This window comes from Choloepus didactylus, chromosome 17, assembly GCF_015220235.1.
Source record: "Choloepus didactylus isolate mChoDid1 chromosome 17, mChoDid1.pri, whole genome shotgun sequence".
NCBI classification, from domain to species: domain Eukaryota; kingdom Metazoa; phylum Chordata; class Mammalia; order Pilosa; family Megalonychidae; genus Choloepus; species Choloepus didactylus.
This window is the reverse complement of record NC_051323.1, coordinates 7,306,575-7,334,384: the sequence shown is the minus strand read 5'-3', so window position 1 is coordinate 7,334,384 and position 27,810 is coordinate 7,306,575. Positions and strand designations below refer to the sequence as shown.

The 27,810-nt window shown below is 38.5% G+C and overlaps 1 protein-coding gene across 5 annotated transcripts in view; it reads left to right on the top strand.

Annotated features, from left to right (window-relative positions):
- Positions 1 to 27,810, top strand: part of DNAH6 (dynein axonemal heavy chain 6) — a 342,016-nt gene that overhangs the window by 44,604 nt on the left and 269,602 nt on the right. For all 5 annotated transcript variants that reach the window (XR_005212367.1, XM_037806992.1, XM_037806993.1 and 2 more), the window contains 3 exons: positions 4,300 to 4,476; positions 7,278 to 7,540; positions 24,758 to 25,025. Coding sequence is in view for 4 of the 5 variants with exons in the window: in XM_037806992.1 (XP_037662920.1) it covers positions 4,300 to 4,476; positions 7,278 to 7,540; positions 24,758 to 25,025 (708 nt within the window). In the remaining variant the exon portion in view is untranslated. The remainder of the gene's footprint in view (positions 1 to 4,299; positions 4,477 to 7,277; positions 7,541 to 24,757; positions 25,026 to 27,810) is intronic.

Here is a 27,810-nt window from a genome sequence, read left to right as displayed (position 1 = left end):
TTTCCTTTAATTTTTCCCTTCTCTGTCCCTTTTAAGCCAGGCATGCAGTGGTTTTGTTCATATAAATTATGCAAAAAAAATTGTTGGTTTTGCATGTAGTACACAGGGTCCAAACCATCAGATGAAAGAATGTTCCACAGATCCTTTCTGGATAACTGCATCTCCAATCCTGACTTGCACTGAATGGCTGACTGGTTCCATGTTCAGTTAAACCCTCACATGGAGCATTATTTTCTGGGGACTTGCTTTCCAACATCTCAGTATTTTACAAACCATCAATTTTTTGTTTCTTTGTGCCCAGGAGTTCAGTTCTCAGCTTATCCCTTTCCTTTCACATTTTACCATAAGCTTCAAGGAGAAACCAGGCTGCACTTCCCACATTTAGTTTGGAAATCTCCCTAGCTAAGTATCCAAGTTTATCACTCTCAATTTCTGCCTACCATGCAACATCAGAACTTAATTTCCCCAAGTTCCCTCTACTTTAAAACTAGGATTGCCTTTCCTCCAGTTTCCTATAACACATGAATCATTTCCTTCCAAGGCCTCGTGAAGGAAATATTCATATATTAATGTATATTTAATATAATATTCTTGTATTAATATGTATCAAATATTAGTATCTATGTTTCTACCAACAGTCTCTGCAATGCAATCTAGGCCTTTTCTATCAAGGACCTCACAATTCTTCCAGTCTCTACTCACTGACCAATTCCAAAGCCTTTTCCACATTTTTGGTATTTGCAATAACAGCAGCGCACTCTCGTGGTACCAAAATCTGTTTTTGTTTCCTAGGCTGCTGAAGCAAATACCATGAAATGGGTTGGCTTAAACAATGGGAATTTATTTGCTCACAGTTTTGAGGCTGGGGAACTGTCCAAGTCAAGGCTTCATCAAGGTGATGCTTTCTTCCTGGAGACTGGCTGCCGGAGATCCTTGGCTCCTCGGCCACATGGCCAGGCACATGGTGGTGTCTGCTGGTCTCCCCCTTCTCTTCTGGGTTTCATTGATTTCGGCTTCTTGCTTCTGTGGCTTTCTCTTTCTCTGTCTGAATTTCATTCTCCTGTAAAGGACTCCAGTAATAAGATTAAGGACCTATCCTGACTGAGGCGAGCCACACCTTAGGTGAAGTAACCTAATGAAAAGATCCTCTTTACACTGGATTCATACCCACAGGAATGGATTAAATTTAAGAATATGTTCTTCTGGGGTACATACACCACAGTCTGTTTCCTCTTTGCCTTCCACACATTTATCTGGATGTCCTCTCTTCTTTGCTTTTATTGTGTCTGTCTCGTTGAATTAGGATTCTACTCCCAGCTATTACTTTTCCATGTGGGGCTTTGTCCTATGACAGCATTATTTTGTTACTTTGCAGAGTTCACAGGATCCAGACCATTTAACCATTTTCACACTCTACCTCACTCAACTGTGAATTGAAATTTGAAGAACTCTCTCCTAGCTTCCACTGCTTTCCTCAGTTTTTCCTGCCATAATTTCCATTAATCGTGTGTTAGAAATGTTAGGGTTCTCTAATTTTCGGCACTCTCACATCCCTCATTGCCTTCCTTCTGCTTCCTCCAGCACAGATCATCCCATGGATTTTGGTGGTTTGTCAATATCTACTTGTATTTGGGGATTCTTGGGGCAAACTTTATCATGTTGTTTTGTTATAGGTATATATGAGCTTTTGATTTAGTGACCCTAGTTTCTGAGTCAATTTTATCTGCTTTATACATTTTGAGGCCACATTTGTTGGATGTGTATAAAGTTAAAATTCTTATTTTCCTGTGGATTGAACTCTTTTGTTAGTTTGAAGTGACCTCTTTACCACTAGTAATTCTTTTGGCTTATAGGTTATTACATCTGGTATATCAAAATGGCTATACCATCTTTCTTTTCATAGATAATTGCGTGTTACAACTTCTCCATCCTTTTTCAATTCCTCTATGTACTTACATTTTAGAAAAGTCCCCTGTAAACAACATAGAGTAGGATTTGTTTTTAAATCTGTGCTGACAAGCTTTGTTTTTTAACTGACATTTATTTCATTTATATGTACACTTATATTTTTTTCCATGCCTGTCTTTATTTTGTTACTCATCTAACCATACAGTGTATAAAGGGGGTATCAGAAACAAGGTTTTTACAACTCTAAAAGCAATACAGTTATACAGTCATTATCCAAGATCTAGGCTACTGGGCTAGAGTTCAACAATTTCAGGTATTTCCTTCTCACTGTTCTAATATACTAGAGAGTCAAAAGAAATATCTATACAAAGATTCTGTAGTCATAATCATTTGTTAAATCCTAACTTCTCTGTTAAAACTCCTCCCTCTCATTTGATTGTTCTCTCAATATTCAGGGATCTCTGGGCAAAGACCACTCTAACTTCTTCATGCTGAAAAGGGGTGTTGACATTATGGGGCAGTGGAATGAAACTGGTTGATGTTCTTGGAGAGACTGGTACCTCTGTATTTCAGGGCTTATCTGGCATAGGAAAAATCTAGAGGTTTTGAGTTTCTGAAAAATAAATTTAACAAGTAAAACTTTTATAGAATCTTAGATAGAGTCCAGGGTATTCTTTAGGATTTTCAAGAATACTGTAGGTTGGGATTTGGAATACCATGGCAGTTAGCAATATCTAGCTGAAGCTTGCATAAGAATAACCTCCAGAATGACCTCTCAACTCTATTTGAAATCTCTTGGCCACTGAAACTTTATTTTGTTTCATTTCTTTTCCCCTGTTTTATTCAAGAAGGCACTTGTACACTTATATTTATTGTAATTACTGAGATACTTAGGTTTAAATCTTTCACCACCCTTTGTGCTTTCTAAGTGTCCAGCCTGCTCTGTTTCTTTTCAGCGTTTTATTGCATTGAGTTGATTGCTTTTTTGTTCCTTTTTTAAACTACAGGTTGAAATTTATCCACTCTGTTAATAGTTACCCTAGCAATTACAACATGCATCCTTAAATTATCCACATGCAATATTAATCAGTAACTTTACCTTCCCCCAGATTATTCCCTTTTATACTATTTATCACATATTTAATTTCTATATTCTAAACTCCATAATACATATTATTATATTCTTTATTCATGTGATAATCATTTCAGTTTACCTTATATTTTCTGCTTTTCATTCTTTATGGCATTTCTTTTCTTTGCTTGAAATAAATATTTTAGAATTTGTTTTACTGCAATTGTACTGGTAATGGATTTTTTTTCTAATATGAAAATGTCTTAACCTCAATTCTTGAAAGATGTTTTTACTGGGCATAGAATTTTAGAGTGAGAATTTCAGTCTACTCTCTTCTGACTTCTTCAGCTGTTTGTTACAATTTTGAGGGTAATTTGTTATTCTGCATTATGATTTCAGACGTGTGTATTGGGCGGTGTATTAGTCTTGTGTTTACCTCCCAGTGTTCCTTCATTTTTGTCATAATTATATCTAGCTGTTATATGTTGTTTACCTGATTCCTTAATTTCCTTAATTTCAGTTAAACTTTCCGTGTTCATTTCAGTAGGTTTCAGAGAAGGGTTTTGTAAATGTGCACTTACCTGAGCTTCATTTTTGCAGATCATTATGTGGTCTCCGTGTCGCCATTCTGTCTAAACCAACCCTGTCTCTTCTTCATTCCCTAACTTTTCATCACTATTATATAGCTGAGGTCTCCCCACCTCTGTAGCACCAGCTATTCTTTTCCTTTCTTCAGTGAATGGCTTAAGAGAGATTTTTATCCAAAACCATTGCTACTTACACATACCTGGAAACTTAACAGCTCTTGCCTCTACTCACTCTCAAGCCTTCTTTTCTTACTCCAGTGTAATAGAGATTAGTTATCATATTAAACCCAGAGTGCTTAGAAATTAAAAGCCATTATGGTGAGTTCCTTTAGTGTATCATGTTAAAAGCTAGGTTTTTATTGCTTAATTCAATGTTATATTAACCATAGATAATGCCACCATTCTTTAGATCCTCAGTCAGTTTTGCCTATGTAATGGACAACTAATCAGTGTATGATTTCATGCCTCTGAGCCTTTTCTGCTCTAGCAGCATTCATTGGTTGTTTATGGTATAAAATGAACAGAAATCAGGTAGAAAAGTCTTAATAAAGCAATAGGCCAGACACAGACAAAGGTGGTAGCTGCTACCAGGATCGTGACTTTGATAGGATATTAGTACAGGGAGGAAATGAATTTCCAGCAGGGATAGAGTCCATAGGTAGTGAAGAATATAGCAGCTTTACAGATTTGTCTTAAGTTAAAAGGATTAACATATCTTCTTATTACCCAAAGCCAGTGCTAAAAGTCTACCAAGACCATAAGCAGCCAGAATACATATATGAACAGAATCGACTTCAGCTAATCAGTTCTGGAACCCTAAAGACTCCTGCAATCAGTAAAGAAAGTCAACCTTCTTCCGAATCATTTTCTCAATCTCTTCTGTCTCAAGATGCTATGAAACAAAAGCAGGTAGAGTTCTAAAATAATTAATTGTATCTTTTTATTTAATTTTAGTTTTATGTAACATTGTTAATGTGCTTTTGACTCATGAGAACAGTCGCAAAATCTTTTCCTATCAAGTTGCATAATGGGTTTGGGAAATACAATATTTCTCAGTTCTTCCTATGTAAGGAAAACTTGGACAGTAAAGGAAAATCGTAAAGAAATCTTTCACTTCTGTGCTGTGTTTTGTGACCTTCACTTGCAGGTTAAAAGAAGACTTAATAGTTTGGGGAATGTTATTAAAACTTGGATGAAATTTTAATCGTTATTGCCGGAAAATGGAAATCTTTGAAGACCTTGGTGAAAGGCAATAAAATGGAGACTGAACAAGATGGAAAGAAACTTTTCATAACAGTTGAGAATTGTAGAGTGAGGAAGTTGTTTTGCAAGGGATAAGTGACTAGAGGTCCAGGGCAGAAGCCACTGGAGCTTGGATTAAAATGAGTACCCATTAGATATTTAAAGAAAGTAGCAGAGGTAGAAGAAAATATGAAAGACACAGTCACAATAAAAGTACCAGTGCAGCCAAGATCCTCTGATGCTCCCTGAACATTCCCGTGCTACTCGTGTTTCAGGCACTGGGCTAGGGTGCTGGAAGTGCAGAGTTGAGGACAAGCTCTGTCCTCAGAGATGTCAGAGCATGGAGGTGGGCAGATAGACAAGTGGGCACTCAAGAACAGTGGGGTGTGATCAGAGATCTTGTTGGTAATTGAAGGTACAAAATGACAGAGGACCAAATAGAGGGGATGCTGATATCCAGTGGCAAGAGGGACATCAGAGGAGGAAAAGCCATCCCAGGGGGTTGGGCTAAGCTCAGAGGAATGAGCAGAAAGATAATAAGGCAGAGAAGGGGAGGGAGTTGGCAGCTTGAGGAGATGCCAGGTGGAAGGGAGGTCACCGTGGGTTGGGTGAGGTCATCCTGGGAGAATTAAATCATGTGATAAATTCTATGAAAGTGTACAGCCTCGGTTCCTGTGCTTTCTCTGAAGCAGAGAGAGCTATCTTATAGAGGGACGGGAAGATTAGACTGCCCCGAAAATCATTCATTTGGTATAAAGTGGGCTTTAAGGGCTTGAATTTGAAGGAGAGAAATTGCATGGGCATCTGAGATGGAAGTGGGGGGCTGAGGAAAGGAGTGCCAGGTGGTGGGTCGTGCTGCCTGGTTGTAGTTGTCACACAGCAAAGAATCCAGCACAGAGTTAGCGGTCGAAGGGAAATGTGGAAGAAAGAGGTTATTGCATATAAAATGAGAAGGCTATTTATTCTGAAGAGAGGGTCATTTTTGTGGATTTGATTTTTTAGAATGAGTTTAGAATGGAAACGCACCAATGAGGATTTTTGGGGGAAGATTAAAAGAAAGGAAGGAAAGAAAGTTGGAGGCTTCTGGTAATTGGGGAGCCTATCAAATTGGTCTGGCCATCCATTCCTCAGTTTATGAAGAAATGTCTCATTTATCCCACCCCACCCCAATCTGAATGTAAGTGAATGCATAAGTTGAATCACATCTTCCTACTGAATTACATAATTGGAAATAAATGCTCAGATGATAATATTTAGTCCTATTATTGAAGAAATCTGTCACTTAGGATGCAGTAAAACTTTTTAAAGGATAGTATAGGAAAGGGTTGTTAAAGGAAATAAATTCATTTTTATGAGTACACCCCTTGTTTGAAAAATTGGGATAAGGCAATGTGCATTTGGGCTGGTTCTGGGTATTTGCTTGTTTGGTCTACTCTTTCCCATAAGAAAGCTTTGCCATTGCTGCCATCCCTAGCCAATAAGTGGAAAAAGCAAATTTTTCTTTTGAGTTCAAAGATATGTTTCCTTTAGTCTTTGTACAACCAGACCCGGCTCTGAATTTTCCAGGCTTCTCCTCTGACATTTCTATTCAAGCTGGCCGAAAATAATTATCCCTGTGAATACAAACTTTTGGTGAAAGTTGCTCCACAGAGCTTGCAGTAATAAATCACTTGCATAAATCTCTACCTCTATCAGCTATGCTAACAGGCAGGAAAGAAACCATTTGAATATTTATGTTAGATATTCAACAAAGCATGTTCTTTATGGTGATTCTTTTGTCCTAAAGCTGGTTGCCCCTGTACTATCAGAGAGGCAAGCTGGGATGATGGTTGGAGCTAGTAACCGATTTCCACTCCAAATGACCTGAGTCAGAATTTGCATTTGAACAAGACCCCCAGGTAATTCGTATGTACATTTAAATTTGAGAAGCTATACAGTACAAGCAATAGTTAGTTAATACAATGTATGCTTCTCAAAGGCTATTCCACTGTGATTCCCAGCACTAGATATAACCACCCCTCACCTTCATAAAACAGTAGAGTTTTTAGTAGGATTGCATTCATTGAAAAGCATCCAGGTGGTCAAAACAGGTCAGGAACTTAGGGTGAGAGTTCCAAACAGAGCTGCTGCAGAATGGTTGAGCAAGGAGAATGCCTTCCATTAACGCCAGAGAGGTGGTATTTTTTTGATGTAATAAACATTGAGTTGAAGGAAAGGAGAAGGCAGTGGGAACTGACACTGGGGCTGCTCTGTAGGTAGGGGATGGGTATCTGGCATGGAAGTTCTGGGAAGGAATACCACTGTCTAACAAGTTTGCCAATTTTCAGTTCCAAAATGCTTGCCTTTGAGCCCTAAATGTGTCATCAATATGGTAATTAGCCCTCAAGTGTAATAATCTCTTGTCCCTTTTTATAGCTTTTTTTTTTTTTTTGCATAAGTTCATTTTTCTAAAAATTGACTCTGTTTAGATACGTCAGCTCTCTGTGGAGACGTTCTCTCCCACTCCTCCTAAACTGCCACGCACCGGTATTGGAAGAAGAGGTCTCTACAAGACCAGTTCTTCGGCTTTCCCTAAGTACACTTTTGATGACCGCGAAGAAGTCGTTAAAGCCAACATTCGTGATCCCTTGCAAATCATTAAAATAATACGTGAAAATGAAAATCTTGGATTTCTTTATATGATCTCTGCAGTGCCAAAGTCTTCCATAGAATATGATACATATAACCTGAAGTGAGTTCTCATTTCTGAAGTAATCTATTTAACATTGAAAATTACAAATAAATCACAAATATTTTCCATACTTGATTTAAGTATTAATGGTAAATATGATCAATTTTGGTTATTATCCATTGATAAATGAATCCTAATCAAAATAATTGTATTTATTTTTCCCATTTATCTTTATTTATGAACATTAACCATGTCTATGGAGCAGTACACTGTTAGCTGTGTGTCTATATAGTTATATATCTATTTTTAATCAGTATTACAAATGTATTTTTGATATTTTGTGATTACTGAGAAAAGAAGAATGGTGATATATAAAAAGTAGATGATACGTGAGTTGTTTGACATGTCATTTCAGCTTTCCTTTATAACATAGAAATAAGGGTTTTTTAAAAATTGAGCTCAATAATTTAGGGTGTTAATATTGATGAGTAATACACATACACACACATGCTCTTTCTCACTCTTGTTGCTTACAACACATTTGTTGTTGATATTATAATCTGGAGAGTTACACGATTGTGAGTCTGCCAGTTGCTTTAAAGTTCAACACAATAGCTGACAGTAGAGTAGTGGGAATTTAAGGCTCGTTTGGCTTTCCTCTCTTGTTGATTAGCTGGGGTAATAGCAGTGGGTGAGGCAGTCTTTTCTTGATGGTTCTAATAGTTTGGTTTTGCCCCCAAATTCGTTGAGCTCCCTTCCCCCTTCTCTGCCACACAGGACCTTCTGGGAGTTCTCTTGTTCTCCCTTACTCAGCTCTGTAGTTTTGATAGAACCCATTGCCTCTGAGGCCAGCTCTCCTGCTCAGTTGAGGAGGATCAAAAAGACAGGGTAAAGAGGGGGGTGCCCTTGAGAAAAGACAGAAGAAAAGCTTTTAAATCAAAATTAACATATGGTGGATTTATTACAAGTCTGAAAGAGCTTAACAGGAGTGAGAAATAATTTGTAGGAAGAACAGTGAGACTTATGAAAACCTAAACAATCAGCAGGATTTATTGAACACCTGCTCTGTAGCAGTCACTGTTCTAGGTGCTGGTATCAATGTAGAAAGGTCTAGAGTGCTTGAAGGTAATAAGTGCTATAGAAAAGAATAGACAGAATAAAGAGGATTGGGAACTCTGGGGAGAAGGTTGTGAATTCAATGGCATAGTCAAAGTGGGCCTCACTGAGAAGCTGGCCTGTGAGCAAGGACTTGTGGGATGAGGGGAGGAGCATGCCAGGCAACAGGAAAGGGACTCAAATATCCCGAGGTGGGAGCACGCTTGGCATGTTGAGGGGGCAAAGAGGAGACTGGTGTGACGAGCATAAAGTGAGTGAGAGACGGAGCCAAATCACGCAGCAGTGGGGCAAGGGTCGAAAACATGAGGACCAGTTTGAAGCCTATTGTGATTGCTCAGGTGAGAGGTGGTGGCGGATGAGGTGGTGAGAAGTGGGTCCAATTCTGGATATAATCTGGGGATGAAGCCAACTGGATGTTTTTATATACAGTATGTAGGGTGGACAGAAAAGAGAGGCGTCCAGGATGACTTTCTGATCCTGTCAGCTAAGCAAGAGGAAGGGTGAGTTGCTATTAACTGAGACACCATAGACTGGATGAGCGGACTCAATGGGGAAAAGTAGAAGTTTGGATTCGGTGATACTGCTTTTGGAATGCTATGCTGGTTTGGAGCTGTTATTTACCCCCAGAAGAGGCCATGTTCTTCTAATCCATTCTGTGGGTGAAGATCTGTTGTAGGTGGGACCTTTTGGTTGGGTGTTTCAATTGAGATGTGACCCACCCATTTAAAGTGGGTCTTAATCCTTTTATTGGAGTCCTTTGTGAGAGGATAAAAGACAGAAAAAGCCCACAGAAGCTGAAAGAGACGAAACTGAAAGAGCTCAGACAGAAACCCCAGAAAAGCTGAGAGACAAGGACACACCCACAGAAGCTGAGAGAGCCACTGAGGGCAGAAGCTGAAAGCAATGAAACCAGGAGAGAAGGACCAGCAGACGCTGGGCATGTGCTTTTCCATGTGGCAGAGTTGTCCCAGATGCTGGCAGCCTTTCTTCAGAGAAAGTATCGTCCATTGATGCCTTAATTTGAACATTTTCATGGCCTTAGATCTGTAATTTGTAAGCTAATAAATCCCCATTGTAAAAGCCAACCGATTTCTGGTATGTTGCATTCCTGCAGCTTTTGCCAACCAAAACAGATGCCAAAGTGAGAAGAGAAATGAGGCTGTAGTTAGAGACTACCTCTTGAACTGGGGTCAAGAGGCTATTTTTTCTAAGATGAGAGCTTTTTTTTTTTAAGATGGGAGAGTTAACATACAATGAAACTTAAAGCCTTTTGATGTTAAAAAAAAAAAGTTTCTTTAGTAGTATCATCATTCCTACCAATACCTTGCTACTACTTTGTATATTTCTTTGTAAGTTTTTGGAGAGGAGGCGTGACTCTTAAATGGAAACTTGAAAAAGTGGTTTATTTGCTGATTTTTCTAAACACATTTGATTCATATCAGAAAATGCTTTTATAGTTTTCTCTTAAAAAAAAAAAAAAGAGAATTGTGTAGTAACTTGGATATCAAGGAGTGCCATTTGTGATTTTCATTCCCATTTATAAGAAAAGTTGAAACTTGCCTAATATAAAATTGGCTCTCATCTATTTACCAGCACGAGATAAAGTATTAAATAAGAAAGTGAAATCTTTGCTTTGGTTCAATTCTGGAGTTTTAGTTTATTTGTAGACTAATGAGTTGCAGTTTTGTACAGTTTTTTGACTGACAGCAGTGGTGCTTGACAACAATATGCAGGAAGGTGTTTATGGCAGCTAACAATCAGTGTTGTATTTTAAAGTTTGATGCTCAATTTTCCTCTTCACCTAGAACTCTAAATATTTTAAATGTTATGAGTGAAGACAGTTATTTGGGTGCCTCATGGCTGAAAGCAGCTAAATTGGAAGTTAAAAGTAGTGGTTGTAACGTAGTAAATTCTGGGCCAAAAGTTGAGGACATATTGTATGAAACCCCTTTCTGAAAGTAATATGATAAAGTAACTATAATGTCTGCACATAATTTTTAAGTTAGTAAGATTACATCTCATCCCTTGAAGTGAGAAAATGGTTTCATTCTTAAAATTCATTTTAAAAATTTATTCTCAAGAATCATGTTAGTGGTATGTGCTAGGCAGTAACAGTTTTGTCAAGAATAAGCTTCAAGGAGAAGTCTAAATATGTGGGCATGTCAGCTGGGAGAGTACACAACAATATGCTTCAGATTATCTTGCTTCAGATAATGGCAGAGTAATGGCCAGATAATGTCCAGAGTAATGGCCACATCTGACCAGTCTGGGGCAAGTGGGAGGGAACAGAGTCAAGTGTCATCAGGTTGAGATCAGCCATTCAGAGAACAGAGAGGAGGCCTGATCAAGACAAAACAGGTCTCTTTTGTTAGAACTTAGACCTCGAACAAGGAGGATTGTAACGGCAGCCACGTGGGGTGGGGAGGCTGTTGCTAGAGAGCCAGGATGTATACCTGCTTTGTGAGAGGACACCAATGTGAATCACAGCATTTTATATGCCATGAAAGGTGGTGATTTATTGTCTGCTATGTTCTAGGCACTCGTCAAAGTACGTTAATGGTCATTAAGCCATTTAATCCTGACAATAGTACTATGAGACAGTATTATTATCAGTATTTTACAGATGAAGCAAAGAATGGTTACTGAACTTGCTCCAGGTAGTCTAGCCACACTAGAGCCAACTGGCAGTGTAGCTCTAGTGTGGCTGCACCACAGCTTGAGATGAAACTTGGCAGTGCCCAAGAGGACTCCCATAAGACTATGGGAGTTTACCACTGAAGGATATCTTCTTTGCTATCTACCAAAAGTGGTATGAAGCCATGGAAAAACTTTTACATATTTTCCAAACCAAGTACAATAATCAGTCTCTCTGATAAGCCTATCGAATTGTTCCAGAACAAATGCAAAATAATGCTTACTAGTACAGAATTGACAAATAAAGCTGAAACCAAGATCTAAACTATGAAACTACAGAAGTCATTCAAAGCTATACTCCTCATAGCAAAAACAAACAAACAGAAAACCACAACATACTACTACTGAACTGTTATGGAAAGTTACACAAAGGGAAAACATTACAAGTTAGGTTATTGGCAAAATTCTTTTACCACCTCACGGTTAAGTATCATATAAAGTATGCCGGCAGATATTTTTCTTTAACCTATCCAAGAGGTACAATGCACAAATTAGTGTTTGCCGTAAGTACAACACATACATGAGGAAAGACTGCTTGAAAATTTTTTGTTCTGGGTATCATGAAAAACTTGTGCTATATGAGAGGTTTGTTTCATTTATGTGTGAGCTGGAATTTAGACTGGAAGAGTTGTGTGAGCCTCTGTAGCTTCTCAGCATTTTGCTGTGTGTGCAGCAAGAGAGGCTTTGCTGTTTCAAGGGAACATTGAGATACAGCAGTTCACCTTCCACTCTTGACTTCGCATTGATAGAGTGGAAACTGCGAATCCCACCAACCAACTCAGGGCTCCTGACTGTGCACCTTCCCACGGTCATGCGTGGAAAAGCCAAGTAGAAGGTTTTGTTTCCTTCTTGAAATATGTAGGCTATTGAGGATAAGTATGTGCAGACGAGTTTTTGAAATGAAGAATAGGATAAAAAACATTTTGTGAAACTAATACTAGGAATACCATTTCTGTGATTTTAGGAGGTTTTCTCAAGGCATGTGTCTTAGAGATACGTTTATTATTTTGAATAGACTTAACCTATCACTTCAGGGTCAAAATATTTTAAAGATGAGAATATGATCTTGGAATTTCAGGATGACTGAACTCCAGTGTAATTGACAAATGCCTCATAGGCCAAACTTGGCTCTTTCCCAACACTTGATGATTTTCTTCACTGATTGGAGAGAAATAATTGTTCGCGGGTTAGTGCACACATCTAAAATCATATTTAAGTGCAAAAATATGAGGAGATACTTTTCAATGCAAATTGCAGCCAAGTTCCTAAATGTTTGAAATGCCATTTTCTGAATGCCTAAATGTTTGAAATGTTTGAAATGCTTGTGTTTGAAATGCCATTTCCTGAATTGAAACCCTCAATCTTGAAGTTTTTGTGTGATATGCTTGTTACCTTAGCATCTGTTTCAGTGCTAAAAACAGACAGACTTGAGTGAGACAAACAAGAAATCATGGATCCATAAGTTGTCCAGAGATGCGGAACTGTGGGACGGAAGTTCCAGTTACATGCTGCTGTTTCCAAAGACCAAAAATTATTATTTAAGGGCTTTTAATTTAAACGGAATTTCTAATTTAATTAGAAAAAGGAACGAGCTGGATGTAAAAGCCTCATCTATGACTATCATGTGATTAGCTAAAAAAGCTTACGTTAATTATAAGCTGTTATGGCTTATATGTGTTATTTTTAAATTTGTGATGAGACCATTACAAAATTTGCATAAAACTGGTGGTCTGAATGAGTGTCGAATGCCTGTGAAGTGTGGTTCCAGATGCCCCATGTTTGAGAAGCACAGCTAAAAAGTGAAGCTTCCCAAGAAGTGTACTGCAGTAGAGCAAACTACCACTGGTAAGTCCAAGTGGCTTATGGTGGTAAAATGATAATAATAATTATTATTGTATTATTATTTTATTTTTAGAACAACCATTCAGAAATTTATAACGTGGAATTTTATTTTATTTTCCAATTCTTCATATGACTACCTTGTGAAGCTTTCCGAATTCAGAAAATATTTTGGTGACCAACACTGTGTATAGCCCCCTCTGCCAGGGAGCAGCTCTGCCTTCTCTGACCTTCCTGTTGACTCACTGCAGTTAGTCTGATTATTACTTTAGATACTGTCATGTTAGATTTATAAGACAAACTCAAGTTTATCAGCAAAGTTCTTTGTTTTGTGTGTGTTGTAACTAGTTTTGGTTTTTATTCTTTGCTCTTATTTTCCACCCCTTTTCCTGTTAACACAGATGGTGTATAGAATTGCTGTTTTTCTCATTCTCACTATTTTTATTCAGTGTTAGGTGTCCCTTTTTAAAAATAAGCAATTTTCTTACATTTTCCTGATTATTCTCTCTAAAACTCCTTTCCTCCTTTCTTCTTGTTTCCTTTTTCTTATTTTCTCAGCTAGAGGAAATTTGAGTCTTAATGACTTAATGAATGTTTTTAAAAATTAAAAAATAGTTTTCCAAAACTTAATTTTTAAATGTACTGTAATGAAATTTGTCATTACAGGGGACTGTAGGCCTTTGCAAATTTTTTTGTTTTTTTGATCATACACGAGTGTAAGCAATGTCTATATGTTGTGAAATTTTCATGATTTTATTTCTGAAATTAATGAAACCCTTATCTCAGAGCTTCCTGTTTTTCTTACCACATCCTTGAATTTTTAAAATACTTTCAAACATTTTAATGCAAGTGTGGCAGTTTGAAGCTGTTATGCATCCCAGAATAGGCCATGTTCTTTTAATCCACTCCTGTGGGTGCAGACCTGTTGTAGGTGGGACCTTTTGATTAAGTTATTTCAGTTGAGATGTGACCCACCTCATTCAAGGTGGGTCTTAATCCTCTTACTAGATTCCTTTATGAGAGGATAAAACACGTACAGAAGTAGGGAGATGAAATTCAGAGACGCTCACAGAAAAAGCCCCAGAAGAGCTGAGAGGAAGCCACTGAAACCCAGGAGAGAAGGACCAGCAGACACCAGCCATGTGCCTTCCCATGTGACAGAGGTGTCCCGGATGCCATCATCCTGTCTTCAGAGTCCAGGTATCATCCTGTTGATACCTTGAGTTGGACATTTTCATGGCCTAAGAACTGTAAATTGCAAGTTAATAAATCCCCATTGTAACAGCCAGCCCATTTCTGATATATTGCATTTTGGCAGCTTTAGGAAACTAAACAGCAAGTTACCTAATTTTTAAAAAAAATTAATTTCTGACACCATTAAAATCTATAATTCTCTTAAATACTTCATGGTTAAATAGATTTAATATTGATAGATACCTTTCCAGTATATGGACAATTTTTCATTAAGGCTGCACAGTCTTAATGATCTAGAAGACAAACACAGTAGTTCAAGGAAAAAGTCTGTTACTAATTAGATAACATAATTAGGATTATGAACCCCAGTAATGTTCCTGTCCTTTTGCCTAAATATCCCATTTCCATGGAAATGGTATCAAATAAATCAGTGTTGTCAGAAATCTCTGTCAATATCTTACCAGAGACATTCATCTCCCCCATGAAACTGTCTGAACCGTTTTGCTAAAGCATGTGCAAGAACAAGATATGAAGCAAAGTTTTTTTCTGAGATTAGTATCAGATTGAGAAGCTACACACATTATCTAATGTGAGAATGACTCACACTTGCAGAGTTCGTTTTACCAGCCTGCATGGAAAATGTCTATTCTATTCAGGGCCAGGAGAGCAAAGGAAATCAATAATACCATTAGTAGATCAACATGTTAAATGACAGACACCAGGACATTATTAAAGTTTTATTGCCAACAAAAAGTTTTTATTACATATGGATGGATCTAGAGGTGTTAGCAACTGTTAAGATAACAGCACTATTTGGAATACCTGAAGTGAACCATTTGGAAGAATTTTATTCTGAGGAGAAAAAAATCTTCTGGGGATCAAATATTCAAGGCAAGTGAGATACTATGGAAATACTTCTTAATAATGCATTTTACATCTAGAGTTTATTCAGATAAACCCAAGATTAAGTAAGACATTATTTTATTCAGAGAGGAACAGCAACTGTTAAGATAACAGCACTATTTGGAATACCTGAAGTGAACCATTTGGAAGAATTTTATTCTGAGGAGAAAAAAATCTTCTGGGGATCAAATATTCAAGGCAAGTGAGATACTATGGAAATACTTCTTAATAATGCATTTTACATCTAGAGTTTATTCAGATAAACCCAAGATTAAGTAAGACATTATTTTATTCAGAGAGGAACTCCCATATGTAAATGTTTCCCTGTAGTTATGAATTCCAAATTAAATAATGTTAATTGGAACAATGACTATAATAAAACCCAAGCCACCACAGAGCCATCTGTTTTCAGCTTTAGAAAAAGAAATGAGAGCAAAACACCACTTTTTGTTGTTTCATACTGAAGAGCATTGGTGATCTAAAGCAAGAATTTTGTCAAGAATCAGAAGATATTTTGTGAATGATGCAACTTTGTAGATTTAATGAAGGATAGTTCTTGATTTCCCAACTAGGTTACTTAACTGACATCTGAGCACCTGAATGAACTTGATGAAAAAAAATTACAAGAGCTGTCTGAAAATATGTTAACGCACCCTGACAAAGATAGGGAGGGATTCAAAGCAAAAATTCAACTTTGGAAAAGTGAGATTAACAAGTTTCTCCAGTGATCTTTAGTCACTGTTATGATTTGGAACCTAAAGAGATTAAGTAACTTCTGTCTGCAGTTGAGGGGAAAGCTTCCCCGTTATTTGTTAAATCCATCCTATGGAAATAATCGCTTGGATTTTAAATCCATTTGCATTGTAACTTTGTCAATACTGCATTTATCAAAGAAAGAAAAGGAAAAGCTTTTGGAGTTTTAAAATGGTGGCACCTTTGGTGTACAGTTTCAAGAGAATGAATTATACAGATTCTGGTTAACAGAAAAGACAGTTTCCGTCCAACAGGATAAAGTAATAACTCATCTCCTGCTATTTGCTGCCTCCTACTTCTACAAAAAAATTGAACAGATCCTTCATCACATCTGAATTATAAATGCACGTAGCTATTTCAAGAAAAATGTGATTACAGCTATGGTTGCTTGTGAGCTAGGATTTTATTTGGAAGTTTAATCAAATTCAATATTGAGTATTTCCCTTACGACCTTCTGTTTTATTTTTCTTATTATAATATGAAGAAACTGTAATTTTGGCCCTCACTAAGCCCCTGCATTTTATCTCAGTGTCTGTTATAAAGTATTATCATTGTATGGGTGTGCTATAACATGCAGAGTTTGGAAAGCATTGCTCTAGAGGACTGTAGAGTCATTTTCTCCCGCATGAGAATCTGACTTTTGTTTAACTCTGCAGCTCTGCTCTCCCGGCAACCCAACAGGAGTGAAACGTCAGTTATTTCTAGGCAACATTACTTACTCTAAAAATGACCCTTGATTGGTAAATTTTCTGGATTGGGAGGAACTAAAAACAAACTATAAATCCCTGGTGGATCCAATACCGTGCTTTTGGACTTCCCCTGAAGCAGTGACTCTTGGCCTGGGTGTGTCCGCTGCAGGGACCCTCAACTCTATGCTTATGGAGTTACTGCAAGAAATACCCCTGTGGGAAAGGAGGTTTTTAAGCCAGGGCGGTTTCCACATCTGCCTGATGAGGATCTTACTGCCGTGCATCCGAGGTATCCCCTGGGGAGAGGACAGCTCCTGGACAACCATTAAGAGTCCTGCAAGGATTCCCACCCAAAAGGAAAGCCCACCGTTACTCTTCCGATGAGGGGTGGTCCTGTCCTGTGGCCTTCCGGGTGGATGGGTGCCAAGTACTGGCTCTGAGTCTCGACAGTTTGAAAATTTAAGTGACTCTAAGAAGACACATTTTAATACCAACGGTATATATGATTTGCTGTCATTCTCATTTTCATTAATATATCTGTTCTGTAACTTGAGGTATTTCTTTTTCATGTTGATGTGAAAAGAGCCACTATTGGTGTCAGATACTTCCCTCCCTAAGAGATGATAGATTTTTTTTCAACCTGTGTCTTTATTGCTAGTCTCATTATTATTTTGATTATACACATTTTGCTCTTTTTTTTTTAGATTGAAATATAAACTTATTCCTCACATAGATAATCAATTATGTGCTTCTGTAAGGCCACAGCAGGGTACCAAGTCTTTATATTACCAGGGTGTGAGTTCTGTATCCCCCTATTGCCAACACCATCTCTTTCTGTGTGCCCAGATGGTTCTAAATTATTTCATTATAGGTAGGTGGTTGTGATATCTACATTTTACAAATGGTGAGACTGAGAAGTGGAATGGAGTAACTTGACCAAGTTCACACAGGCAGCGAGACATGGGGCTGGGACTTTAGGACCTAAGCTTTCATGCACAAGGCCTGATACACTGTCCGTCACAATGACAACTGCTCCTGCCATTTGTGTAACACACTATGTGTGCCAGGCCTGAGTGCTTTCTGTTCATTGATCTTATTTCATTCTTACAAAAGCCCACTAGAAAGGCTTTATCTCTAGTTTAAAGAAGAGGAAATTAAGGTGCACATATATTAAGGACTTTGCTTTTTGATTGGTTTTGTGGTTTGCAGATAGGAAATTTGGAATAATGGTTGAGATACTTCCATCTTTCAATTCTGTGATTTCATCCTCTGTGCAACGCCAACTTTAGAGCTATTAGAATTCAGTGAATTAGTTGGACGATATAACAGAGCCTTCCCCCAAACCTGAGCATCTTTAGGGCCATAGAAAGCCATGGATGTATCTCTTCCTTACCTCAGTGTTTCTCAGAGCATATTTCTAGGAACATTAGACCTAAGTGATATTAATAGGTGAATGGTAAAAAGTGATCATGTTAATTTGGAAACATTCAATTAAATCAGTGGTTCTCAACCAGGGCAATTTTGGCAATATCAGGAGACATTTTTGGGTGTCTAACTGGAGAGGATGATGCTACTAGTATCAAGTGGAAAGAGGCCAGGATGCTGCTAAACATCTCACAATGTACCCAGGGCAGTTCTCCACAACAAAGAATTATCTGGCCCCAAATGTCAATAGTGCCAAGACTGAGAAACCTTGGGTTAAATAATGCTAAACCACATTTCTGTCCTTAAGGACCAAAGAACCCTTTCTGTGGGATATCTGCTGAAATGAGGATTCTGTGAAACGTGGTCACATGACTTGGGGGTATTAGAACCAGAAAAGCATCTACTCTAGGCTCTCAAGCCAGATGACTTCCTAAGAAATTAAGTTGATTCTCAGGTGATTTTTAAGCCTATTATGTTAAAACTATTTCTTTAGAGAGTTTTCAAAATTCCAAGCTACTAAAGCTATTCTATCCTAGTAGATGATCTGTTCAGTGGCCGAGAACAAGAAAAACAGGTGGATGCCAGCTTGGAACTTTCTCAAATGGCAGCATTCCAGGTTCTGTGTGTTTCCATCTGATTTCCATGTGAATGAATAATTATATAAAACTTTATAATGAAGTATAATGAAACCACATTATCAGAAACCCCACCAGGCTGGCAAACGTGACAGCAGTTTTCTTGGGCTGTTCCATGAAGGGATTTAAATCTGAGAGCCTAATTTGAGTCAGCATGGGGACACACTTTGGATTTTCACTTGGAATCAAGATGTTAAAAGTCCTCAGTTCCACAGTCTCTATCTACCTGTAATGGGTTGAATTGTGTCCTCCCCCAAAAGATATGTTGAAGTCCTAACCCTGGTACCTGTGAACATGGCAATAGGGTCTTTGCATCTGTAACCAAGTTAAGAGGAGGTCACACTGGAGTAGGGAGGGCCCTCATCCAGTATGGCAGGGGTCCTTAAGAGAAAAGGAGAAGAGATGCAGAGCTAGACACATGAAGGCCATGTGGAGACAGAGGCAGAGGCTGAAGTTATGAAGCCTAAAGCCAGGGAGGTCCAAGGACTACTGGCCCCCACCAGAGGCCAGAAGAGCCAGGCAGGGTCCTTCCCTAGAGCCTTTGGAGAGAGCACGGCCTGCCACACCTTGATCTCAGACTTCTTGCTTCCAGACGGTGAGATAATAAAGTTCTGTTGTTTTATGCCACCAAGTTTGGAGGCGTTGGTTACAGCAGCACCAGGAAGCTAACAAAGTACCCTTTCTTCATTCAGTGGAGCATGAGCATTAGTGCATGGATGTACACACACACATACACACACACACAACCTGGCAGTGCTGTGGAGCTGTAATGATTTAGTGCGTGATGATTTCATTTCATACAAAAATGTGAAGAACTTAGAGCAGTGGTTCTCAGCCTTGGCCATCAATTAGAACCACCCAGGCCACTCCCAGGGATTTATTTAATTGCTCTGTCGTGGAGTCTGAGCAAAATCATTTCTTTAAAACTCTCCAGCCAGGGTTGAGCACATGGACCTAGAATAGCGGCTCTCAGGCAAGCCCTGAGAATATGTTTCAATACCCAGATTTCTAGGCCTCATCCCTAGGGTTTCTGATTCAGTAGGTCTGAGGTGGGGCCTGGGATTTGCAACTCTCAGCTAATGCTGGTGCTGCTGGTCCAGCAGCCGTACATTGAGAACCCAGACCCTAGAACATTCTCTTATTGAAGAAACTCAAATGTTTCCTCTCAGTTACCCCTCTTTTTTCTCCAGGGTTATGATAATCTCATAATATTCTCATTATTACTCAAAGAAAATACAATTTGAATCTTTTACATCTGATTTACTGTCCCTCAAAAGCGCCCTCCTATTGGGAAGCTAGAAAGAAGGGTGATTTCTGATGACTGGTATGTCATTCCTCTCCAGTTCAGATAATAGCTTTTGGGCAGCTCGTCTCTGGCTAATGCTCCTCTTTTCAATCTGTCTCCACTCTACTCTTCCCCAAGAGGTTCTCTAAATATGTGAAATAGGGGCTGATGCCACTTTGCCACAGCAAGTTGGAGGAAGCCTGGCTCCCCTCATGCAGCCCCTTTTACTGCCCTCTGGCTTTTCTGTTCTCTGTGGCAATATCGTTTTTTGCCTGGACATCGCCACAAAGGCTGAAGTTTATGGCTGGTGAACTCATGGTCTGTTCTCTGGCCTCCAACAGGGTCTGGTGTTTCTCCTGACCCCTTGCTGTCTCAGCCCTCTTCACTGGTGCTGATGAGGCTCCTAGTTAACTGTCGAGGCAACCTTTCCTTTTTATTTTTTTTATTTTTAAGCAATTTTATTGAGATATATTCACATATTACACAGTCCATCCAAAGTGTACAGTCAGTGGCTCACAGTGTCATCACATAATTGTGCATACATCATCACAATCAATTTTGGAACATTTTTATTACTCAAAAAAACAAACACCTAAGCACCCCATTCCCCTTATCCCCCAATATTATTGACCCTTAGCATTGGTGTAGTACACTCTTAGTTACCCTTTTGTTTAATATTTTGGGTATAAAAAGAGTTCCTGATCAGATATCTTACTGTCTTTGCCTAATCAAACCAGAAGCAAATCAAGCATTTCTCTTCTCCAATTTAGATCTAGACTCACACTGAATCATGATATTGACCACCATCAAATAGAATGATGTTTACAAATGCAGAACTCAGGAAACGGCTAATTCTTTCCAAGTACTTGCTTCCTCCCCTTCATGCGATAAATATGATCAAATCATAACAATTAAATCTAGATAATAATGAAAACAATTAGAGAACATAGAATTGTATATGGCCAGAGATCATCTAAATCAGCCCACTGTCTTGAGGCAGGTCAGGTATGACTCTCATGTTTGTAGAATCAGAACCCTGAAGGGAATGGGACAGGGAAACAGGGTGAGCACGTTGAAGAAGCCAGCCTGGCAAAACGGGGCAAGGAACTAATACGGAAAGGAGAGTGCCACAAACATCTGGCAGAATAATATGGATTTAATGATATGAGAGCAGTCAGAGGCTCTTCACAGTTCTTGAGCAGAAGGGTCTCATGAGACAAATCATGTTTCTGCAATATGTGTCTGGTGGACTGGTTTAGAGCTGAACAGAGGCATTTTGAGTCCCTGTGGGGGTGTTACAACAGACACAGCTGCTGTTTTAAATACCCAATCGTAATAAGGCTTTGTTGTTTTAGAACGGCAAGGAATTGATTCCAGAAGGAGAAAGAATTTTTTTAGAGCCTCTGTAGGTTCACTTTGAGACATCTGAAATGGACAATAACGAAGACAACTTATGATCTGCACCAGGCACCATGAAGTTCACTCCGTGCAGGTTTCTAAATGAGACTACATGCTTTTAGAAATGAAAGAAAACCTTGGAGCTTGGAGTCAAAGTTTCATTTCAAATGGACAGAGACAGGTTCTATGGTAAAATAATTTGACAAGGAACCCCTTGATTCTGTATTGAACAACAAGAAAACACTATAGCTAATTTTGCCAATTATTAGACAGTAGAGTGTAGTTAATTGTACTTTTATTCAAGGCCTTCAGCTCAGCCTAAGTAACCTTGCATCTTTGTTTAGTAAACTGGGACATAAAGTCATCTTTATCAGCAAAGTAGGAATTTTATAGCCCAGCCCTTGAATAAATAAAGTTCTCTTTTTTAGGTCTTAAAGAAAGCCTAATTTTTCTGATTATTTCCTCAAGGAAAGGCCTTGGGGGAACAAACATCCCAAACAGCTCTCCAGGAAGCAGCTGAAGCTGGAGGCTGAATCCCAAATGCCAAGAAATGCCTAAGGGGCAGTCACCAGCATAGAAGTGGTGGTTCAACTCCTGAAATGGATGGGTGCTCTGAGACCAGCAGGCAGAGCGAAGCGCAGAAGTCCAGGGAGTGGCTTTGGGGAGGAACCCCACAGCAATGGGCTGGAAATTCCAAGGAGAATAGGATTGTTGAGAACTGTATATAGTGCCTTTTCATTTTTGCAAGGCTTTTCTTGAGTGTGCTGCCCCTGCGACCTACCAAGTAGACTGGGCTTGTAGGAAGTCCCTGTGGATCTTTGAAGAGAGTAATTCAATTAGGGTGGTGGGGAACAAAGCCGGTTTGGAGAAATTTCGAGAAGGAATGGCCAACTGGTGGTATACACCATTGTTCAGGAAGTTAAAGAGAAGGAAGAAGACAAGGAATTTTAAGTTCAATGGGCAGCAGGGTCAAGAAAAAGTTTTCTGCAAGCTAAAGGGATTCTGCACAGTTTTAGATGCAAAGGGAAAGTGGCCAAGAGCCTAGGAGAGTTAGAAGAAAGTGAGGTGAAATCTTTCAATCTCAGATTGGAGGGGGGCTTGAGAGAGACACGCAGAGGGAATTACACAGCACGTTGATTTTCAAGCAAAGGTAGAAGAGAGAGCTCACCTTGTCTGGCCCGGTTTTTTGTTTGTTTATTTGTTTTTTTGTTGTTATTTTGTTTGCTGGTTTGTTTTTTGTCAAATGAAGTTCAGTGGTTCACAAATAGTATGTATCAGAATCACTGGAGCTTGTTAAACTGGTTTCAGGTCCCATCCATAGGGATTCTGATTCTTTGTTGGTCCCGGGATCTAGATTCTTAATAAGCTCCTCAGATGCTTCTCCAGCTGGTTATCCACGCTTTGAGAAAGACTCTTTGGCCTTCACTTGCGCCATGAAGAGTAGAATCGTGGAGAGAAGGAACCGGCTTAGAGGCTTGAGGAGGAGGATCTTGGCACTGAGAACCAACAAGTTAAAATTCAACATCATGGACCCTGCCCCACCTGCAGGAGCAGGTAGCGGTAGGTAGAGAAAGGGAACCAGATGTGCACCTAGGCCACCGGCAAATGTGTGTTCTTGAGTCCAGTTTGCTTTGATGACTGTTGTTAGTAAAACTTCTGAAGCTGATTGCAGTGCCTGGGGCAACTTGAGGCTTTGTGTTTTGGAGACAATTACCTCAAGAATAGCCTAATAAATCCTAATTGTATCTTCAGCTGTTGACAATTGAAAAAGGAAAACACATTGAAAATGTTTTCCATACACCTCACCAGCAACGTGTCATGCTGGCATGTTTTTCCAGACATTTCTGATGTGAACACAGTCAGTGGGATCAGGTAAAAGCCAAACAGGTTGAAGGTTTTCTGTGTTTCTCACCTGTGCTCCCCTGAGCAGCTCTCGGTTTTGGTTCACTTTAATTCTGGTTCTGTATGCCCTAATTAAAAACATTTTTCTTATTCAGTTTTAATAAAACAAAAATAGAAAGTTAAAATAAAAAATGATTTACGCCAATGGTTCCTAGCTTTTTGGTTAACATACCCAAAGTATATGAGAATTTTCTTTCAATCCCTTAAAAACTGATTATATAAATATGTACATAAATTTTTTCCACACGACAGTTTCTGGGATTTCACAGATGACCTGGAAGGCTATTTTAAAAAGCCATAGAAAAAGAAAAAAAAAAAATAAGAAAAAAAAAAATAAGAAAACAAACAAAAAGCCACGGACCCGCGGTTCAGAATATACAGCCAAGGACTGGGAGAGAATATGGACATGGAAACACAGCTGGTTTGCACTGGAGGGAATTTTCAGTGTTTCTTGTCTAGTCTTTGTCTAATACGTGTAATTTTTGAAAAATTGTAACATAGAAACACATTGGTGTTTTAATTTTGAACTTTATCTCATTCTAAGCTCCCGTAGGATTTTCAGAAATTTTATTTTAAATTCCTAAATATATTTTACCAAGATGCTATATCATAATACATTTCATACTTGCTCTACTGTTGCATATTTAAATTGTGCCCAGTATTTCAGTATTACAGCTAAAATTACAGAAAATATCTTTGAGACTGTAGGCAAGCTCTTATTTTAATAAGATATTTTAAAGAATCAGCTCTTTCTATTCTTTGTTTCATTTCCTTGTCCTATCCCTACTCCTGTTTTTAACTCATTCTTGCTTTTCTTCTTTTTTTCATCTATTTATTTTTATTATGGTCGAAGAATGCCCCTGCTAGCTGTTGAAAGCAGGGTATCTTGAGCTAAGCAATTTCTCAATAATAATTATTTTATATGTGATAAATTGGACATATATTTTAGCTTAATCTAGGTCTTAATTTTAAGTCTCATCTAGTTCACATTTTCTCTATTTGATCTTGTAATTTTATCTCTTGTAATTCTGTCAGTTCTCTAATTCGATCAATACTGCATAGTGTAAAACTCTTCTACACTAGTAATATTGAATCATTTCTAAAAAATTATTAATAAATGAACACGTATTTCCAGGTAGCTTTCATATAGGTTATTATATTGAAAAAGTCTGTAATCAATTTGTTTTATTGTAAAATTCAAGTAACTGAAATTACAAGTATGTGCCAAGGTTGTGAAATCTTTAAGAGCTATAATAAACCCAAACATTTTAAAGCAGCCCTCCCTTTCTCGAGTAATTTATTCAATCTCAAAGTAGTTTGTTAGAATTTTTAGAATTTTAAATACTTGTTTTCCAGAAATGTTTTATCTCATTAAAACAAAAAAGTAATGCATTTGCTTAATTTTGTATTGAATACTTCATTCATTTGTCCCAATTTCTTTTAGAATTGTGAGTTATGAAAACATCAATAAAACGGACTACTACACCATTAGCCAAAAGGCGGTAACACACACTTTTAATGAAGAGACTGAATTTATCGAACTTGATCGATGGGAAAAAGAATATCTGTATCACAGAGAACTCACTAAGATCCCCATATTTTCCCTTTTCCGGAAATGGAAGGCTTTTAACATATGGAGGAAGAATGTCCGCTCCAAGAAAATCACTGGCTGTCGAAAATCTCTACAAAAAAATTTGTTCATCGTTAACACTGTATGTATTTATTAATCATACTTTAAAAGAATTACTTAAAGAAAAAGACTGTATGAATCTTTTGCAGGTGTTGATATAGACTATCCTTGAAATAGTTCGTCTTTTTAAAGGGAATTCACGATTTTCATCCTGTTTGCTCATTTAGGCACCTGGTGGTCTAGTGGTGTTTCTAGCTGCCCTGTAACTGGGGTTGCAAGATTCTTCTCGTCAAAGGGACAAGAAGGTTGTTGAACAGGGCACCTTTGGTTGGAAACATCCCCAGAGTTTTGGACTCAAGGTCCTCTTGGTTGTTCATCGGGAGAAGTGTATATCCTTTGGAGCAAAGTAGGCTGGAGACCCGCCCCTTTACCTTCCCTCATCAGTGAGACGCTCTGGACTTGATGGTCTGGATAATTTGGGGCTTGTCTCCATGGCCAGAACTTCCCACTATATCATGTGTTCCTTCCAGGGATCCAGGCAGTAGGGAGAATTTTTTTTATGAGAAATCTCACTGCAGTTTTGTTAATGACAGCCAAAACGTATAGCTAGTCTAGGTGTCCATCAGTAGGAGAATGTATAAGTGAACTGTCTGCATCCGTATATTGGGATGCTACTTAGCAATAAAAAGGAATGAACCACTGATACGCAGAACAACATAGGTGAATCTCAGAAACACCATGCCGAGTGAGAAAAGCCTTACACAAAAGTGACTGTATAACTCCATTTTTATGAAGTTCTAGAATGGACAACACTAACCTATAGTAAAAAAAAAAAAAATCAGAGTAATGGGTGGAGTTGAGGGTGACTAGGAAGAGGTGAAAAGGAACGTTCTGGGAGATAATAAAGTTTTATATCTTGGTAAGAGTTTGAGTCACACAGATGAATGCGTTTGCCCAAACTCAGCAAATGTGCATTTTAAAAAATTTTATTTGAACAGTTTTATTCACACTCCACACAATCCATCCTAAGTGTACAATCAATGGCTCTTGGTATAATCACATAATTGTGGATTTACGACCACAATCAATATGGGAACATTCTCATTTTTAGTAGGAAGAATTTTTATAGCTATTTTGGAATATGGGGTGGTCATGGAGCAAGAACTGTGAAAGGGTGCGTAGCCATATTTAAAATTTCTACCCATTGAATTTCAACTTGCTTTAGAAGTTTTCTACTTGGCCTCTGAAAATGAACTGGAATCATCCTTTTACTCTTATTGTCAGAGTACTGGGTCCTCACTTGTCTACTTCTGTGACACTGAATCACTTCCCTAAAGGTCAGAAGACTCAGGCTTGCTTTGTACTCGTCATATCCTTCAGTTTGCTAATGTAATCTCAAGGACCGTCATCAACATGTCAGTCATGCAATAAAGGAACACTGAAGGAATATGGCTACCATAGATAAAATATTAGTGCAAAACAAATATATATATGTGATGTCCTATCTCAGGTTATCTATCCCATCAAGCATTCTGAGTTGTGGAAAAATATGCCAGTCCTTCTTGGCATCAAGCTCATGCCAGACCTCTAATTTCATTAAGGATCCATTGGTCATTTGAAGCTATTTTACCACCATTTAACCACCTTTCATTTTTTTACTATGTCTTGAACATTATGCATTTATTTCATACATTTGTTACTCAGTATATAAAGTTCTCCCTTAGATTTGCCTTTTAAATTACCTCTATCAATTCTCAAGGCTTGTTCTCTTTATTTTAAATGCTGAGAGCTGTCATTTCCTTACTCTACCATTTATAGTGGTGATGCTTTGGCCCTGATAACATCTTCCCTTAAATTTAGTCCGTAGCAGACTAGAAAGTTTCTCATCCTTTTAAGCTAGCAAATGCTTTACTGAATGTCTGTGGTGTTCAGTGACGCCTCTGCACTCTGACTGGTTGTAACCACCAATGTTTCCTAGCTCTGTGCGAGTACCAGTAGTGTTTCAGCTCACAGATGGTGGAGTCTCTGCCTGCACACGTGCAGCTGCGTATTCAACCAGCAACACGTGCAGATTTCTGGAGCTGCTTCATTGCACAACTCCAGACTCCCTAATACATGCCTTCCCTGAAAATTCCATATTCAGTGGCCCTGACCTCCAGCCTCTGTCTCTTCAGCTCCTCAGGCTGATGTCTTTATTTGGGTTCCACTTCTCTCTACCACAGTCCAGAAACTGCCTCTAGGCCAAAAGCCAAGAGGTCAGTCCTGAGTTACCTGTTCATGTACTTTGTCCTGATTTATGGTTATTCACAGGAGAGGGCTACTCTAGTGCCAGTTGCTCTGCCATAGCCAGAAACAAAAGTCCTGAACTACTCTTTTGGTAGGTATTATATAGATTTGCTCTGAACTCTTTTGTTTTTTTAATTTTTTTCTTATTTTCTCTAGGATATTTTAAGAGTTGAAGGTTCAAAGCTGTGTTTTTTGTTTTTGTTTTTGTTTTTTTTAATGTCTTCATCCTTCCTCTTAACTCCTAACAAAATGCCTTAGACCTGGCACACTTGAATGAAACAGGGACTAACCCAACCCAGCCAACCATGTCTGTGCTTGCCTGGTAGTACCTAACATTTTACAACGGACACCAGCAGTCTTGAACCCTGTAAATCTAAGTTCACGCCACTGCCCGGATCCCCAGTGATGTAGCTTGTTCCAAACGCAGGCACTGGAGAGAGGAATCAGTGAGAAACACAGAGAACTGTACTCATAGCATAATTGCAGCAAATAGTAGGGGGGATGCCAAATTAAAAACACAAGTGACAGGCTGCAATGGGACTGCCAGAGGCTCTGACCCTGCCACTTTTCAGTCTTTCAAA